We start from the raw sequence: 19,306 nt of genomic DNA on the forward strand, positions 1-19,306 counted from the left end.
ACTTGAACTTCCTCAGTTAGGGTAACAACTCTCCCCCAACCCACACAGAGAACTATTACATTATTTTACTTTCTACAGGTGACAGACATGATGCTCCAGGATCAGCACTACCCAGACTGGGGCAAAGCTGCCAGAAGGTTCTGGAAACAAGGCAACAACAGGATCGTCCTCTTCTGGTATGTCATTTTCTTACACTGAAATAGAATCTCTGTTAGACTGTGCTTTTCTTTACCTGCATGCACATAAGATATCAATATTTCCTCAAGCTTTGAATTATACTACGTCTTCCTGTAATGCTCTATAGGAGTGTGTACATGCATGTGTACGTGTTATGTGATCTGTTCAGCGCGTTGCAGGGTTACACACAGTCAATAGCCATGTTAATCATCCCTCACTCAGTGTCAGCACCTTTAATTAGAAGAACAGGCTGAAAATCAATGGACACAGCGAGGTCTCCAGGCAAACCATAGCCCCGGCTTTTACTTACTCATACCACAAGCTGTGACCCTGAAATAAGTGCTAAACAAATGCTGCAAACCATGTCTGATGCGCACTTTACTCAGCAGACAAGTAGAACCACTCCCTGTTTAGATGCACTACACCACCGCTGCACGGTCCCAGCGGCATTCATTCACAAAAGTCCTTTGGTGCTGTCAGATAGTTTGACATAGCGTGTCATTCAGATATTTCACGTAAAAGCTTCTGCAGCGGTTCATCTCGGGGTCATTGTAAAAAAGTGAAAAAAACTGAAACAGGTCTGACATCTAGTTAATAGGAACACAGAGAGCTCGAGACATCTTAAACTTCAAAGCGAATTTGGCCGCAGCGTTTTAACATTTCCTTTTCGCCGAATTGATTCACCTGCAATTAGAATGCAGGCGGACGAACTGTTCGGCGACTTTTCTGCAGCCCTTCATTATATTGATGGATGCCTCAGCTATCCGTGTCACAATCAATGCCAGATTTGATGAGCTATCGTTTGAAATTCAGCGCTTGAAATGTGATTGATAAATGCGTCGCTGGATATGTCTTGTCAATATGTGCTGAAGGGCCGTTGCAAATTGTAAAGGACAGCGCCAAAAGTCGTCCGTGCTGAGGGAAGGGAATGCCGCTTGTGGAATAATAAAACCCCTCAAAATTTATCTCTCAAACAGCTGAAATGGGATATGAGCTGGCAGTCACTATCTGCAATGCAGCCAACCGATGTGTGGTGTGAGAATGCACACAACTGCACAATAATCGCTGGGTGACATTGAGACAAAATACACAGTGGAGAATAATACTAAGTCACATTGCCTCTCTTCACATGGCTGAGAAATTTTTCAGTGAACACTGAATGCAGAGTAATCCCAGTGTGACATGAACGAAATGCGGGAAGTGTTAAAGAATGCAAAAAAACCCCAAAAAGCCCTCTCTAGGTAAGTGATATTTTGGCTCATGTTAAATATGTAAATGCATGGAAATATGTATGCAGTAGAGTTTTGAATTACATTGTCTCTGCATCCACAAACAGACACAGTTATTGTCTATGCACATTCATCTTCCTGGAAACTCACGCTATTTGTCAAATCTTGGTAAAAGAGTGTGGTTCAATGCATTATTGAGTCCATGAAGAGAGACCGAACAGTGCAAGATTGATCTTCTCTTGTAGCTGTCGTACCTGTTGTTTGTGTTCTGAGATATGTGATGCTAACTGTGCACCTATCTAGGCTGAAATTTAGAAAAAATATTTAGATGTTCTTTTTTTTTCTCAAGTTTAATGCTTGTTATCATGCTCCTCTTCTCTCCTGTGCTGCAGGACAGTACTCATCTCTCTGACATCAGTAGTGGTTCTGGTCATCAGTACCGACTGGATCAGCTGGGACAACCTGAACCGAGGCTTCCTGCCCAGTGATGAGGTCTCCAGAGCCTTCCTAGCTTCCTTCATCTTGGTCTTTGACCTTCTCATTGTTATGCAGGTAGATCAGCCCCATGGGGCCAATTTAAGGGGGGGGAGAAAGAAAGAAAGAAAGAAAGAAAGAAAGAAAGAAAGAAAGAAAGAAAGAAAGTAGCAAGCTGGGATGTCTCTTGGCTTACTCTATTACCTACCTTGCCAGGTCCTCTGCCTCCCCCTTTTTCCTTCCTATTCATCAATGAGGCACTGCGGCACAAAGCAGTGCGAGGGCGGTTGATCCCTCTCAGCTGGCACGGACACAAACTTACACACACACACAAACACACGTATATCTGTTTATATACGAAGATACAAACAGAGAGGTGTGGTGTGGTGTTAAATATAAATTATTGACTTTTTAAAAAAATCTCTTTTACCGTCTTCATCATGTTTCCCAGACCTCCCTATGAGCCTAGAGACGAGTTTATTTTGTTTAATGATGACTCACAAGATTGAAGTCCCCACTTCCCCCACCGCCCCCAACCCAATGTCTTCTCTCTCTCACAGGAGAGTGAACATCAATAAAGCCTGTGTCAGTCACTCATGAATATGCAAATGTGCTTGTCTGGGGGGAAAAAAACCCCAAAAACACATACTGTGTGCTTAGGAGAAAGATTGTGAGATTTTTGTTTTCCCCCACACTGCTAACCATGCGCCTGAACCACAGGCCAATCATCTATTTGCTCAGAGCTTCTTGAGCCTAATTCAGCAAAGCGCCTCCCAATGTTTAATGAACATATTTCACTGGAGCTCGTTAGCAGGTATTAGAGGACGTCCTACAATACCAATATCTCGTATCCCCTAAACATATATTTCCACTCTGTTTATTATGGTAATTATAAGGAGCCAGCAAATGTATGGGAGGACATTTTTCAGTGTTATAAATACCTCACTCCACAGAATCCTGGCACCGACGCCATTATTATTCCCTTGGTATTGTGTATTAGAACAACTGTAACACTAAAAGTGATTTCTAGACTTATTTATTGAAACGGTTCATTATTTTAAGAAGGGCTTTTTGCTGCTCAAGCCAGTAATTACTTCACGCTGTGGTCTTTTCCTCACAATTATTGTGATTATGCAGATTTAAAGCAGTAGCTGATCTTACACTGTGCAAGCGTTTCCTCCCAAACATCCTCGCGTCTCGCTGAGGCCAGCTTTTTCGCCTTCCTTGACCGACTCCCGGACGATGTGTTTGACATCTCCGTTTCTGGACCCTCGACTCTCTCGCTCACGCTCACTCACTGTAACTTGGCTGTTTATCATTCCCGGCTCGCAGTGATTTGTTTACGACAGGCCTCCGCTCATTTTCTGCGCGGTGTACAGCAAGCACATTTACTGCAATTATTTATGGGTCAAGTTAGCTTGTGCCGTTACAGGGCTCTCGCACCGGCGGCCGTCACTACATTCCTTCGGTCAATAAAAATTCATCCGCCGCAGCCCTCCCAACAGCTTCATTCGCCTCTATCCTGGATCTGTGCCATAGTTAATCTCACGCCTCCATGAGAAAAGATGGGTGATTTTGTTCTCATGCTAATTAATGCTCCAATTAATGACCTGTCTGGATTTGCCTCCAAGCAGGGTTTTATCTTCTTTTTTTTTTATTATTATTTTTTATATAATTGTGGCTTTTTGCTGTTTTGGGTTTTCTTTGGCAACCAAATGTCAGATTTCTGTATATACATATTTACATATGTGAAAGATGTTGATACACCCTGCCAGTTTACTCTACCTGTATTTGTTGTAGAGACTCATTATTTTGTGGTAGGAATGTTTAAATGCCATGCCTGCAAGTGCTACGGCAACCGATACAGCAGCTACGGAAGCAAAGTGGAGGACTTAATTAATATCCAAGGGGCTCTCGTCAAATTGTTTTGCTGTTCTGTTCATAGATATTGGCACAGGAGACCTTGGATCACATGAGGACGTAGTGAATTCAGATGTGTTAATTTCGTGCAGAGCAAGAAGCTCTGTGCAAATAACAGAATCAAATGGAAATGGAGCTAATCTGAAATTATGTGTGCCTTGTTTTTTTCCCCTCTAATAGTGATGACAAAAGCTAATTTGCAAAATGATTAAGTCAGCTCAGCAGAAAGAAACTGTTTCATAACATTTTCCTCTCTCTGTCTCTCTGTGTGACTTTCATTAGTTTCATCTGTGTTTATAATCATTTTAATGCCATGCTTTTCATAATCTTAAGTAACTCATTACAGAAATATTTAAATACATTTTAAAATGGTGTCGTAACACGGACATACAGTAGGAATCGTCTCCAGCAGCAGAACAGCAGACAGTAACAATTTAAGGCTCTGTATTCACTGTTAGGTTAGATTTTACTTTAAAAAAATTACTTGATCTTTAATTTTTTGATAACAAAAGCAAATTTTTGCTCACTGCCCACTTCATTAGGGACACTTGTTCAATGGTTGGCAGAAGCCTACTGCGTTCAGGTATTTAGACATGGTCAAGATGAAGTTTAAAGCGAGAATCAAAATGGGGAAGAAAGGGGATTTTAAAAGACTTTGAATGTTGTGTGGCTGTTTGTTCCAGATGGTGGTGGCCTGCAAATTGGTGATCTACTGGGATTTTCCCACAATCATCTCTAGGGTTTACATGGAATGTAATGCTCTGAACTGTCAGGAAGGCAACAGTAATTCAAATAACCACTAGTTATGACCAAGATGAGCAGAAGAGCCTCTTTGAATGCACAATATGCTCTTCAAGCAGACGGTCTCTAGCAGCAGAAAACCGGATCAGGAGCCAATCCCGTCAGCTAAGAACAGGAAACTGAGGCTGCAGTTCATACAGGCTCACTAAAATTGGAAAAATATTGCCTGGTCCTGATTCTTCAGCATTAGGATAGAGGCGATCCTAAATGTCTTCTTGCCTTGTATCTAGGAGACCTTAGCAGGGACAAATTTCCTCTGACATAAAAGCTCCTGGGATCACTGAAACATACAAACCACCTCCTTGAATTATCAAGGAGTTTTAGGACTCCCTGATAATTCAAGGAGGGAAAGGAGCCAGCTGAGGGGGTTTGGGCATCTGATGCCTCCTGGACACCTCAAAGGCAAGGTGTTTCAGGCTCCAACTGGGAGGAGGTCTCTGAATTTGCTGGAGAGATTATGTCTTGGCTGGCTTGGGAACAACCTGGTGTCCACCCAGGTGAGCTGGAAGAGGTAGGAAGTCTGGGCTTGCCCCCTTGACCTTAACCTAGATAAGTGGTAGAAGATGGATGGATGGATGGACTGAGCCCCTTAGTTCCAGTTGAGCATCATTTATATGCCAAAGCCTAGCTGTATTGTTGCTGACCATATCCACCCCTTCATGATCACAGTGTACCCATCTGATGGCTGCCTCCACCAGGGTAACACATGAATCATTTCAAACTGGTTTCTTGGGCTACGTTCACACTGCAGGCGAAAGCGCATCAAATCCGACTTTTTTGATCCTATGCGACCCATATCCGATCATGTGAACAGCACAAATCTGATATTTTCAAATCCGATGATTTGATGTTTTAAAGCGACTGCTGTTTGAATGGTCATGTCGCATTAAATCTGTTTTTTACGTCACTGACACAAGACAGACGCCAATAATCAGCGCCGGAGAAGACATCGCGGACGCTTCCTGGCCATCCCGTGTAGATGTTAGTGAAACTGAAGCTCATACGGAAAAAAGGGAAAAAATCAGCATAAAAATCAATAAAAGAAGCAAAGCGTTTAAAGAGCAAAGAGATGAAGCGTCCACACTCACTAGGGAGATGGAAAAATGAAGCACCACTCCTCTCTAAAACAGCAATAAGAATGATTATTAGGCCATATGTAAATAACAAAACAACTTTACAACTTAAAGCAAAATTGGGAAACGTAAAGTCCAAAAGTGTCTTTATATTAAGGGCCATCAGTCAAACAATAGTGTTTGCTCTGGGTCTAAACAGAGCACGTTGTGTGTGTGACTTCTCCTTTTGCTCATGCGGGCCACTTTGAGGGTTCACACTGGAGCGTGTTTGCTGACACATTTTATCTGTAGTGTGAACAACTAGACAAAAAAATCGGATTTGATCCAAAAATCGGAATTGAGCATTAAGATCTGCAGTGTGAACATAGCCTTAAACATGATGGTGAGTTCAGTGCACTTAAATGGCCTCCACAATCGCCGTATCTCAATCCAACTGAATACCTTTGGGATAGGAACGGGAGATTTGCATCACCAATGTGCGCTTGTCAAATCCGCAGGTGTAACAGATTTGACAGCTGCTCAAGTTGTCATGTTAATACGGACCAAAATCTCAGAGGAGTCTTTCCAGCACCTTGTTAAATCTATGCCATGAAGAACTAATGAAGTTCTAAAGGCAAAAGAGGTCTAACCCAGCTCTAGCAGTGTGCACCTAATAAAGTGGCAGATGAGTGTATATTGTTTATTAATTAGAATTCAGTTAAATTTTGATTTAAAAAAATAAAATCTAATCTAAAAAAGTTCTTCAGTACTTCACTGGTTTAAAAATGCAAAGCTGTAGGACTCTGTAGAACTGACAGTTTTCCATTTTCAAAAAAAATAAGAAATAATACTTTTTTCACCTAATAAATGAATCATGTTTTGTGTATGAATAGTGAATAGTTTCACTAAAAACCTACTAGCCACCCAATAAAACTACATATTTGCAAAAAAGAAAAGTGACACCACGGGGGCAGAGGAAGATGCTGATGTTGAGCTGCCTGCTGATATATATATATATATATATATTTTTTTTTTTAATCTGGTGAAATCCCATGTGCACAGGCACATGAGTACACACCACATGCGTGTAAACACACAGATTCGTCTGCCGTCTCCAGTAGCTGGCACCACGTTTAACCTCCATTCAGTTTATGAAGAGACTCCACTGAGTCTTAATATTAGCTAATATTGAAGCCTTCTGTGAAGTGTTCAGCATCCAATAAACTATGATGCAGAGCTGACATTAGTCACTTCAGTGTATTCAGATGGGTGGCAGCATCACAATTGCGAGCTAAATTTTCAAAACCTGTTGTATTTGTGCGTGTTTTAGGACTGGGAGTTCCCTCACTTCATGGGTGACCTGGATATGAATCTGCCAGGAATGTCTACAACACATGTGAAGGTTAAGCTTCCTGTCTGCAAGCGCATCTTTAAAGAGGAGTACCACATTCATATCACAGGTACACTCAGATACAGGTCCTCCGGACAAAGAACGGGGTTATTTCATTGTTTTTTTTTAATGAGAACCTCTGTTTTTTTGTTTTTGTTTTTGTTTTTTTTTCTATTTTTTATTTTTTATTTTTTTACAGCTGTTGGAAATGGATTAGGCAGCAGAAAGAAATGAAAATGTCCATGAGGGAGACATAAATTTGCCCTATTTTTGAATTGTGAATACTTAAAATAAAAAGTGCTGTGGCTGCTCTACTTTTCCACTCCTTTCTTTCTTTGGGGAAGTGTTTGTTGGTTAAACCACAAGCAACCATTTATAATACATGTGTAGTTTCTGTGGAAAGCAGGTGCCAACGCCGCTTCGATTGTGTTTCCTGTTCCTCGCGTTCCTCCCTGATGTGCGAGATGCTTCCCTCATCATCTCTCGCATCTCGGCCTCTTTAATGTTCTCTGCAAATGAGTGTATTTCCCATTTAAAACCGTCCTACTGGTTTCTCTATTTGGTTCTGCCACATGAACACGGCCTGTCATGACTATCAAGGGGAGGCGAACCAGTGTTCCTGAGCTAAATGTTAAACTGTTCAAAGGCTCAGTGGTTCGCAGAAGGTTGTTAACCTTAATGCATTGCATATCCATTAAGCATTATGGAAATGGCTCCGGTGCGGCGTGATTGGTTTAACTGAAAGCTTATTAGCATCATATCTCGGGGAAAGGTAGGGAGTAGTGTCACATATACCAGGGGCGACATCTGCCTGCTATCAGACAACCTGGGCAGTGGTGGTGTGGGCTGTCTCATGGTAATATAGTGATCTTGTTAGGAGATACCGTGGAGGAGCTACCACCTCTATCTGCATGCAAAATGAGAGGAATTTCTGATTAATGAATGTGACAGCATATCCATCTATGGACTCTGCCCGCTTAGCCATGTTTGGTGGAGGCTTGTGTGGTACATCGTTGAGGATATGCTTTAAATCATCTTTACAGTGCGTGCATGCTACTTAGCTTTCAAATATAAGCCTGGTCTAATCCAAGTTGAAATTCTCATTGCAGGTAAGTGGTTCAACTATGGTATCATCTTCCTCGTGCTGATTTTGGACCTTAACATGTGGAAGAACCAGATCTTCTATAAGCCCTATGAATATGGGCAGTATGTTGGGCCTGGTGAGAAGATCTTCACAGTGGAGGAGCCAGAAACCCTCAAGGACTTCAATCACAGCACACTCACCTACGAGTGGCGCTCCACCAACGTTGACCCTAGGACCAACTTAACCTACGTGGAGCGGGACATGTTCCTCCACAGCCGCTACATTGGAGCCAGCTTGGATGTGAAATGCCTGGCCTTTATTCCGAGCCTAGTGGCGTTCGTACTTTTTGGGTTTTTCATCTGGCTGTTTGGTCGATTTCAGGACAGCGAGACCTTCACAGAAAATCCAGACAAGAGTTACGAGAGGATAAAGAGGAAGTCGCCATCCGAGTACAGCAAGGAGATGGGCGCGACGCCAGAGGAGACACATGTCACTATGACCGATAGCCTCAAACGATCGGGAACGCCGATGCTTCTGTCGGTGGATGGGCCGCACTTTGGAGCGACACCCTCTACGAACTCTACGATTTCCATGGAAACCCAAGAGACACATCCGAGCATTGTGATCGACAGCACGGAGCAGGATGAACCGGCAGTCTCTTTCGATGTTCACAAATTCTCCCCGTGACTTGACGAACCTCTGAAACTTTGCACCTGCAGACAGGTTGGAACCAACATGATCAATGGTAAACAACTCGAGCATGTTTATTCAGGACAGCACGAGATGTCAGAGGAGGATCTTTAACACAGTTCTTCAAGTGAAGGACAGAGTGTTATTTACCTAGCCTAACCTTGATGGCTGTTCCAGTCATATTAATATATTTTTGTACCAAAAGCATTTTAAAAGTCTTTAAATGGCACCAATTCTGATACATAGCAGATCCATTGCAAAACCTCAACTGACCAGGTGCTACCTTGGATTTTACATTTTCCTAATTCAATTTTGTCAAGGTACACTAACGGGTGCCTGTAACAGAGAACTATTTCTACAGATGTGACCTTTGGTTAGTGGAGTTTTATTGTTTCAAAACAGTGTTATAACTACAGCAGTGCCTTGATATTTCACATATTCAGATACGCAAAGCATATTCTAAACAGCCTGTGTGACCATCCGGATCTGCTTTACTAATGTCTGACATACTGTATGCTCTTATCATATCGACATCATGTTACCTCATTTGATCCTGAAACTTTATCATTTTAATTTATTCTCATGCGATGTCACTCTTACTACGTTTTAATTGTGTTTATGACCATCGGTGTACGGTGACGACCTCCTCATTTACCCTCACTTGATTTTAGTTGCAAAGATAATAAATGCAATCAGCAGAGATCAAATAGCTAAGCAGCAAGCCACCTCATGATTGCTTATGCGGCTGCTGCACCTTTACTGAATACCAACAGAGGGAGAAAAGGTGGTTTTTGCCCTTGGCATAAACATAAATGTAAACCATTGAAGTGCAGCGGTGACTTCTCCAAAGCTCAGGGCTTCTTTATGTAAAGCTAATGGTTGTAAAAGCAGATTTTCTTTCCTGTTTTATTGCATGAAAGAAAAGGTGCATTATCCTACTGTAAAAGAAACCCTCATTTCAAACATAACTAAAAGCTGCAGCATTTTAGCTTAAACTGGCTTTAATGTGTAAAAGTGTTTGTACACCTAAGTTTGGGGGGTGTTTGGTCCAAAAACATGTTCTTTTTTGTTTTTTTATACAATAAAATAACCATCTAAATTAAGTTTGTTGTTAATTATATAATGAACTTGCTCATGCTTTTGACCAAAGATGCTCAATCATGCAGTATTTTGAACATATTTGCAAGAAAATGTGATGATTTGAGACAAAGACATGTACGCACCGAGACAACGCAAGATAGCATGTGCTCTTGTTGTACTCTGCATTGATATATAATGCACAATATTACACTGTGGCTGCAGAAATAAGAAACTATGACATATATCTATATGATATTTCTCAAATAGTCTGCTTTGTTTGCCAATGAAAGGCACAGCAGTCATCATGTAACAGAATATGACCAGATTTCTTACATTTTGTAAACTTATCTACAGTACAAATTAATATAATTACATTCACATTAATGGATTATCGTTAAAAAAATTTTATCTTTAATTTTTGAAATGACAAAAACAATTAAAATGTCTTTTATTTAAGGTTGAGGTCCTGTTCTGGTAGAACATTACACAGTGGAGTTTTCTGCATTTGTCTTTTTGTGTGTGTGAACTGGAAGCAGAGCGAGAGAGAGATGTCCACTTGTGTCTGTACATGATGTTTTATACTTAACAGTCCGTGTGTGTGTGTGCAGACACATGTGAAGTGTGTAGGTGTTTGCTGCTACACTTCTTTTCAACAAAGGCCATTCTGTGAAGAGGTCAATTTATTCAGCATAATTGGTTTGCAGCTTTTGGTTTAGTAATTATCCTTTTATACATTAAAGCTCTGTGAAGACATTAGATATTAGTGTTTTACCAAAGGGCAGAACCTCTTTGGACACGAAGGGGCTCTAATATGTTTGGTATGCAGCTGTAATTGTTTGGGTTAAAAGTGAGGCCTTTGTCTTGTTCGGACTGTTTTCATTGTGTTGTGCTGCATAACTGACAATTCCTACAAGTTCCTCTCTGTTTTTTTGAAGCAAAGGGGATTGTTTTGTGTTTCCACAGTGTACTGTACTACTGTTGAACCTTGTGCTACCAATAAATTAATACATTTTTTACATTCTGTATCGCTTGACCGCTTTCCTTAATTCTTTTTGAACAAGGTTGCTGATCTCGATAAGTAACTCGCAAGTTAAGTTCTGCTTTTCAGTTTTTCTATATGCTTGGGAAGTATAGTTGCCAAGCAACAGTGCAGGTCAAGCTTCTTGCATCTGCTGACCCAATTAATGTGGGCAACAGGAGAAATAATGATACTATCTCTTCACAAGGACACTCGAATACGTAGCCTGCATACACATAGCACCCAGCTCAGATTAGCATGAGTTCTCCTCTGAGCCTGTCCGTTGTTTGATTTATGCCAGTGGGAAACAATTTGAATTTGTTACTTGTTTTGTTCCCCGGCGGGATTTGTTTATAGAACATGTCTACGTGTAAATGAGTTATAGATTGGATCGAAAATGTCTGAGGGATGAAAACTGAACTCACTGCCGACAGAATTGGTTCCCAGTGTGGTGTTGGGACTCCTCCATTGAGGTTGAGAGAAAAATCTGAAGGGCCTTGAGATGATTGATAATATATTAAAGAAGAAAAAAAATGTGCTTTGTTACAGAGAATTATGGCACAGTACGGCTTTTCATCTTTGCTGTTTTGCCATGCACGCCGCTTGGCTCTGGATGGCAGTGCCGGATGATCAGAGCCACGCTGGATTCAAGAGGAAATTTTGAAAGGAATGTTGCGAAATTTTTTAAAGGCACTGAAAGAGTCCTACAAATGTTAGGGATCACATTTATAGAGTGAACGAGAGCCAGTCGCCCACTGTGCATTTAGTGTTAATCGGCGAATGTTACTGTGCGAATTTGCTAAATTTATATGACACGGATGGTAGACATAAACACCAGGATATAGTTATTGTGAGCTCTTCAACTTTTACCCTTTATCTCAAAGTGCAGCTGTGTCTAAATAAGAGATGCCGATTATGAGAAAGGGCTGAAATCCAACCAGTGGTTAATGAGAAAATACCACACAGAGGAGTGCGTTATGACAGATCTGTGATGTAACAGTTATTCACTTTCACTAGGAAATATTCAACAATTCTTCTAAGACTCTTGGATGTGCTGATCGCAAATTTAACTATAAAACAATCTAATTTAAATTGTTTGTTCTATTAAAAATGCTCCAACACCACAAACGCGGTCATGTGGTCCAGTTTGGCGACTCAAATGAGCTGGGAGCTATTCTGTGTCGACATCCATGTATTATATGTACATATTCATGCTTATAATATAGGATTTCACTCTCTTTTTGGGACTACCAGATGTTACCCTTCAGATCAAGTCCCATACACGCATCTTGGCCTTGCAGGGTTTTTTTTCTTGTAAGCTCTTCTGTTTTGACATATATGCAAAGATTCTATTAAAAAGGGTTGCATGTAAGCCTAAATCTAACCCATTCTTAAAGCATGTGGTTGTTAATAGATAAAAGGGACTGCAGGGGTTGCTGCTGATAAAAAGTGGTTGATCGTTTTAGGTTAAATCATGTTAAACAGTGACTGTTTCATCCATCAGCTGTAGAAAGCTGCTTCACGGGCCTGGAATCCAACCACCGGTTTAACACAACAGAGGAGTGAGTTATGAAAAATCTGTAATGTGACAGAAGCAGTTAAACAAACTGATGTGAGACTATGCTATCGCAGGTGTCATCCAATCCAGCACTCCATTGTCAGTAACCGTGTATCCCGGGATGTGTAATTGCACCCACAACACTTGAATCCTGCTGTGCCATTCACTGCAAAATTAGCTTTAATAAGACCCTCAGCTAGATTGCTTCAGTAGTAAATATTAAAACACCTGCGGTGTGAAAACCAAGCAGATTTGTGAATACCTGAGGTCTCACGGATGCTTGTTGTTTGTCTGTGAAATAAATCCCATTGCCAGAGTGTATTAGCTGTTTTTACTGAGGCCTCTTCCAAGTCTGCCATTGGGCTGAGAAATTAGATATTGATTTTTTTTTTTTTTTTTTTTTGAGGACCATGCAGAAAGTGAGAGAGCACATCAAAACAGGCATTTCAAAAAAAATGTTTATGGGGTGTTGGAGCCTGATACCCACGTTGTCTTAAAAGTGTATCGACTTCTCCCTCATTGCCGTGGATGCATTCGTGTTGGAAACGTTCATGATCAATTCCTTTCTGTCTGGTAATCAAATTTTTAGCTTGCTTCTTTTTTTCATGACAGAGAAGCTTTCTTTCAAACTGACTTCAGGCACCTTTGAAATGTTCCCCATTATTTACTATTTGTTCCAATAGCATGTCTACAAATCCAAAAAGACATAAGAACTGCTTTTTGAGGGAGGATATGAAGCACTATTGTTGGACCTAGAGCTAAATATAAGCCAGAAAAATTCTCTAGAGGGAATGAGCCATAGCTACAGATCAACTGGAATCTTCTCTACTGTCTTTGAGCTATCCTCCAATTAGATCAGTGTATCATGTCCTGGCATGGCCCATCACTCTGTGCTGGCAGCTCCGTGACTCTTAGAGACCTTGTGAAATTTATCAGTACTGTCAGTCCCAGCCAGCTACAAGGTTTCCCTTCAGTCTTTTCACCAAGTCTGAGATGGTTTCTGTCCCCAGTGGCCACAAGGGAAAGAGAATTCATCAGCAATTCCTTCTGCGGGTTTCTGATACCTAACAGAGGAACATGTGGCTCGGATAAATCTCTCAGAACCTCCAACAAGTCACTCAGAGGACTGAAACCCCAGGGGTGGGTTTGTGATAATGATGTCTGCCTTACTCTTCCTGTGTCGAGGAAGAGGATCAAATTTTATTCAAATTGTTCGTAAGTTATATAAAATGAAGAGCTGCTTGGTGAATATTAAAAAAAAATTCAGTTGCAATGTCCTTCAGTGGAGCAGCAGGTAAATGACGATAAAATCCAGTGTTGGGGAAAAATGTCTCTTTTTTTTTTTTTTTACCAACATTGGACCTACAAAACTGAAAATATCAATCAGAAAAATATCTAATAGAAAGATATCTGTCACTGTGCAGCGTATTTCTTTGTGAACAGTGGAAAAAGTTGATCTTGACATTGTAAGCCTTGCTGCAAAACTCACACACTGCACTGTTTTAAATAGTTTTATATAATATGTTAAAGTTCAGCTCCATCTCCCGACCTAAGCACACTGAGATTTAAATCAGCTGATATTTTCAGGTGACTGAAATACCAGAAAATACTAGGCAAGGCAAGTTTATTTGTATAGCACAATTCAACAACAAGGTGATTCAAAGTGCTTTACAGAGACATTAGAAACAAGAACAAATAAAAAGCATGATTTAAAATTGAATAAAACAAGCAAATAAACTAACTAACTAATTAACAAACAAACAAACAAACAACAGTATATAAAATCAAAACAGATAAAATCAGAACAGTAGATAAAATCAGTAGTTAAATGTAAGTTTTGAAATTTAAGCTTAAAGTGTGGATTTGGTGCTTTATTCAAATGCAGCTGAGAACAGGTGAGTCTTCAACCTGGATTTAAATAAACTGAGTGTTTCAGCTGATCTGAGGCTTTCTGGGAGTTTGTTCCAGATATAAGGAGCATAAAAGCTGAATGCAGCTTCTCCGTGTCTGGTTCTGACTCTGGGAACTGATAAAATCCAGATGACCTGAGGGATCTGGAAGGTTCATACTGGGTCAGGAGGTCACTGATGTATTTTGGTCCTAAACCATTCAGAGCTTTATAGGCCAGCATCAGAACTTTAAAGTCTATCCTCTGACAGACAGGCAGCCAGTGTAAGGACCTCAGAGCTGGACTGATGTGGTCCACTTTTTTGGTCTTAGTGAGGACTCGAGCAGCAGAGTTCTGAATGAGCTGTAGTTGTCTGACTGATTTTTTAGGTAGACCTGTAAAGATGCTGTTACAGTAATCAAGCCTACTAAAGATGAATGCATGGACTAGTTTTTCCAGGTCCTGTTGAGACATCAGATCTTTTATCCTTGATATATTCTTGAGGTGATAGTAAGCTGACTTTGTTATTGTCTTAATGTGTTTTTCTAAGTTTAGGTCTGCATCCATCACTACACCCAAATTTCTCGCCTGGTTTGTGGTTTTTAGATGTATAGATTGAAGTTCTTTGGTGACCTGTAATCGTTTTTCTTTGGCGCCAAAGACTATTACCTCAGTTTTGTTTTTGTTTAGCTGGAGAAAATTGTGGCACAACCAGTCATTGATTTCCTCAATGCATTTACCAAGAGCCTGTACAGGGCCTCGGTCTCCTGGTGACATTGTGATATATATTTGTGTGTCATCTGCATAGCTGTGATAGTTTATTTTGTTGTTGTTTATAATCTGTGCCAGTGGGAGCATGTAGATGTTAAACAGAAGGGGTCCCAAGATGGAACCTTGGGGAACTCCACATGTGATACTTGTCTGCTCAGATGTGAAGTTACCTATTGATACAAAGTATTTCCTGTTTTCTACGTATGTTTTGAACCAGTTTAGTACAGTTCCTGAAAGACCTGTCCAGTTCTCCAGTCGTTTGAGTAATATGTTGTGGTCAACTGTATCAAATGCTGCACTGAGATCCAGTAAAACTAGGACTGACATTTTTCCACTGTCTGTATTCAGACATATGTCATTAAACACTTTGGTCAGAGCGGTTTCAGTGCTGTGGTTCTGTCTAAAACCTGACTGGAAGGCATCGTAGCAATTATTCTGTTTTAAGAAGTAACTGAGCTGTTGAGAAACTGCTTTTTCAATGATCTTACTTAAAAACGGGAGATTTGAGATCGGCCTGTAGTTGTTCATTTGTGTCTTGTCAAGATTGTCCTTTTTCAGTATAGGTTTGATTACAGCAGTTTTTAGTGATTCTGGAAACACACCTGATAATAAAGAAAAGTTGACGATCTGTAACAGGTCTGACTCTAAAGTCTTTGAGACCTTTTTGAAAAAACTTGTTGGCAGGACATCTAAACAGCAGGAGGAGGAGTTCAGTTGACCTAAGATGTCCTCCAGGTCTTTGCTGTTAATAGGTTGAAACTGTTTCATGGTGTTTAAACAGTTTTTTGGTGGACATCCTGGATCTGCTGTTGATGTACCAATTGCTTGTCTAATTTTTTGGATTTTTTCAGTGAAGAATTTGGCAAAGTCATTGCAGGCCATGGTCGAATGAAGTTCAGCTGCCACTGACACAGGGGGGTTTGTTAGCCTGTCAACTGTAGAAAATAAGACCCGAGCATTATGGCTGTTTTTAGTGATGATGTCAGAGAAGTAGGACCTCCTTGCATTCCTCAGTTGTAAATTATAATTGTGAAGTTTCTCTTTATAAATGTCATAATGAACCTGGAGGTTTGTTTTTCTCCATCTGCGCTCAGCTTTCCTACACTCTCTTTTTTCATTTTTCACCAGTGTGGAGTTTCTCCATGGAGACTTTTTCCTTCCAGAGATAACCTTCACCTTAATGGGAGCAATAGTGTCCATTACATTTAACATGTTAGCATTGAAGCTATTGACGAGCTCATTGACTGACCCTCTGGGCAGGTCAGGTGTTAATGGGAAGACCTGGTTAAAAATTGCACTACTGTGTTCAGTTATACACCGTTTTGTGATCACTGTTGTTGATATATTTGTGTGGGCTGAGATTTTACTTTCAAAGAAAACACAGTAATGATCAGACAGGCCCACATCAGACACAGTAACCTTTGAAATGCTCAGGCCTTTGGAGATCAGTAGGTCAAGAGTGTGTCCTCTATTATGTGTGGCCTCTGTTACATGCTGAGTCAGCCCAAAGTTGCCCAGAGTGTTACTCAGGTCTTTAGTCCCTTTGTCCTGAGGGTTGTCCACATGAATGTTAAAATCCCCAGCAATAATTACACAGTCAAAATCAACACAGATCACAGACAGCAGTTCACTGAGGTCATTAAAAAAGTCTATGCAGTATTTGGGAGGCCTGTAAACATTAAGAAACACAACTTTGGATGGGGCCTTCAGCTGTAAAGCCACATATTCAAAAGACTGAAATAGTAAGTCATAGCAACTGACCAAGAGACAGGGGTGTAATTTCGAGGAGGGTTAGGGGGGTTATGACCCCCCCCCCCCCCCCCCCCCCTTCAGTAATGAGACCCAACCAATATAACTCCCCAATAAAATTATGAATTATCTTGCATAAATAGGCTGTTGATTTTCTTTACTCATTTCAGGTATTACCAGCAAAATAGTTGCATGTTTATGTTTAATCATCTGGGAATTTACCCAGATTTATTTATTTATCTTGATCTTGATCCCCCAAATGTTCAGCACAAAATTACGCAGATGCCAACAGTCAGAGAGGAGTGTCCGGAATGCATGGAACTGATAGGAAGGCAACAGTAATTAAAGAAACAAAAAAACACTCTTTGCAACTGAGGAAAAAGCATCAAAACATTGAAGCAGATGGCCTGCACTAGCAGAAGACCACACTGGGTACCACTACTGGTACTGAGGCTTCAGTTTGCACGGGCTCACTAAAATTGGACAATAAAAGCCTGGAGAAATGTTGAGACTTGATTGCTGCTGTGACATTAAGATGGCAGGGTCAGAATTTGGTGTAACCATCATGAACGCGTGTATCCACCAAATTTGCTATCGGTGGTGTGTGGGATATTTTCTTGGCTCACTTTGTGCCCCTTAGTCCCAATTCAGAATTGCGTAAACACCACAGCTTATACCTGAGCATTGTTGCCGCCCGTGCCCATCTCTTTGTGACCACAGCGTTCCCTGCTTTCCGACTGCTGCTTCCAGCAGGATAGCACACCTCCTGGTTTCCAGCAACTTGTTGAGTCAGTGCCACAAAGAATTAAGACAGTTCTGAAACCAAAATGGGGGTCTGTATACTAAACTGTATAATACAGTTTTGTTAATCTCCTGAGGAGGTTCTTCGTCGATTAAAAACAAGTTCATATGAAATAATCAGTACTAAATATCCTGATTGTAGCACCTTTGGCTGCACCCACAGTTGAAGCTGGAACCAAAAGCTATAGGTGCTGTGGGCACAGTGAGCACTTGTGTGGATGTTTGCTGTAACACAGACAATTCAAAGCGGCTTCCATTCTTGCTTTGGCTCATGCACTACATGCTTATGCATTAAGTCAATCCCGCACAAGCTGTGACAAATAAGCAGAATGAACAGAGTTTACCCTGCAGCGATAAGAGGTACAAATACACGCAAATGCTATAAACTGCACATGTCCATGTAATTCCCTACACATAGTACATGCATGAGATTGCCAAGTCCAAAAAAGATGATTTTCAGGTGATTGTATTATTGCATGCTCCTGGTATCTTTTTGTCAGATAAAGACCCTTCTCATTCTTCAGAGTGCAGTGGATTTTGCAGACCAATTAGAGCAATTTGAAGGCTATAAGATCACTGAAAATGACATGTCAGCCCAAATGTATTACTAATGCGTTTTTTTTTCTCTTGATTTAAACTCCACACTTAAAGTAAAACTGACTTTTCACTGTTGCCTTGCTTCACCAGCTACAATCACAATGATATGTGTGGTCATTAACAGTGAATATAGGACAGGCAGTGAAGTGGACTCCCCGTGGGTACAGGCATCTGTTGCAGAGGGTTCAGCACTGCCATGGAAAATTGGACATTTAGGAGCCAGCTGGAGGACCAGTCTGCCCTGCTGTGCCACCACTACTCAGGTGCCCACTGGCTTCATGCCACCACCAGCTAGAAGCCACTGGACCAAAGCAGGCCAGATGGTGCCCTTGCCAACCAACGAGCAGCCGCTGTGAACTGTCCACTGCACACTGTCCACTGCCCTATCATTCAACTCAGGGATGAGTTTGGAGTCATGATAACCTGAGTTAAAAAAAGTTTTTGGAGTGAGAGCGATGCAGAAACAAAAAAAAAAAGGCTCAAGTGAGCAGAGTGTGTGTTGGAATATAAATGGGCCCCCATTACGTTGCGTGTTTGTTAATGTAAGCAGCTGCGAGGTAGAATCAGTTCGTGGAGAGAGACTTTTCCACAGGGAAATAAAGCCATCTCCGGGCTGAACTCATTTGTCTGTGGCTGTGAAGGGATAGATAATTATATTAGGAGCTTTAAGTGCTCTTCTGCGATACAAGTATTACTACCATCTCCAAAGGCACAGGACAAAGTCGGGAGGAGAGAGGAATCCATGTGCTACAATTGCGGCAGTCGTTGCTCTGCATCCAAATATGCAGACATGAAAGTGTATCCACCACACGGGGCTTTGTATAAAATCCAATCACTGATAGAACGCTGTTAGATCTATAAATCACACAAATTTACTTATCCAGTGTACAATATCTGCGGGGGACAAAATCTCTGACTTTCCTCAGAACAAATTAGTTTTGATCAGTGTTTGTTCTCTTAATTGTTTGAGCTTCACTGTGCAGAATAATGTACGTTCACAGCGTGGCACTAATTCCAATTCATCAGT

At 41.0% G+C, this 19,306-nt stretch overlaps 1 protein-coding gene across 2 annotated transcripts in view; it reads left to right on the plus strand.

The window, feature by feature from the left end:
• tmem117 (transmembrane protein 117) overlaps window positions 1-10,887 on the plus strand; it is a 46,813-nt gene extending 35,926 nt beyond the window's left edge. For both annotated transcript variants that reach the window (XM_086299204.1, XM_086299205.1), the window contains exons 5-8: window positions 79-176; window positions 1,799-1,958; window positions 6,984-7,113; window positions 8,153-10,887. In XM_086299204.1, coding sequence (XP_086155330.1) covers window positions 79-176; window positions 1,799-1,958; window positions 6,984-7,113; window positions 8,153-8,814 — 1,050 coding nt within the window. In that variant the 3' untranslated portion in view covers window positions 8,815-10,887. The remainder of the gene's footprint in view (window positions 1-78; window positions 177-1,798; window positions 1,959-6,983; window positions 7,114-8,152) is intronic.
• Window positions 10,888-19,306: the final 8,419 nt, after the last annotated feature.

The sequence above is a fragment of the Aulonocara sp. 'chitande type north' Nkhata Bay genome, linkage group LG7 (genome assembly GCF_057382095.1).
Source record: "Aulonocara sp. 'chitande type north' Nkhata Bay isolate Kocher_YH1m ecotype deep benthic linkage group LG7, A_spYH_male_GT1.1, whole genome shotgun sequence".
NCBI classification, from domain to species: Eukaryota; Metazoa; Chordata; class Actinopteri; order Cichliformes; family Cichlidae; genus Aulonocara; species Aulonocara sp. 'chitande type north' Nkhata Bay.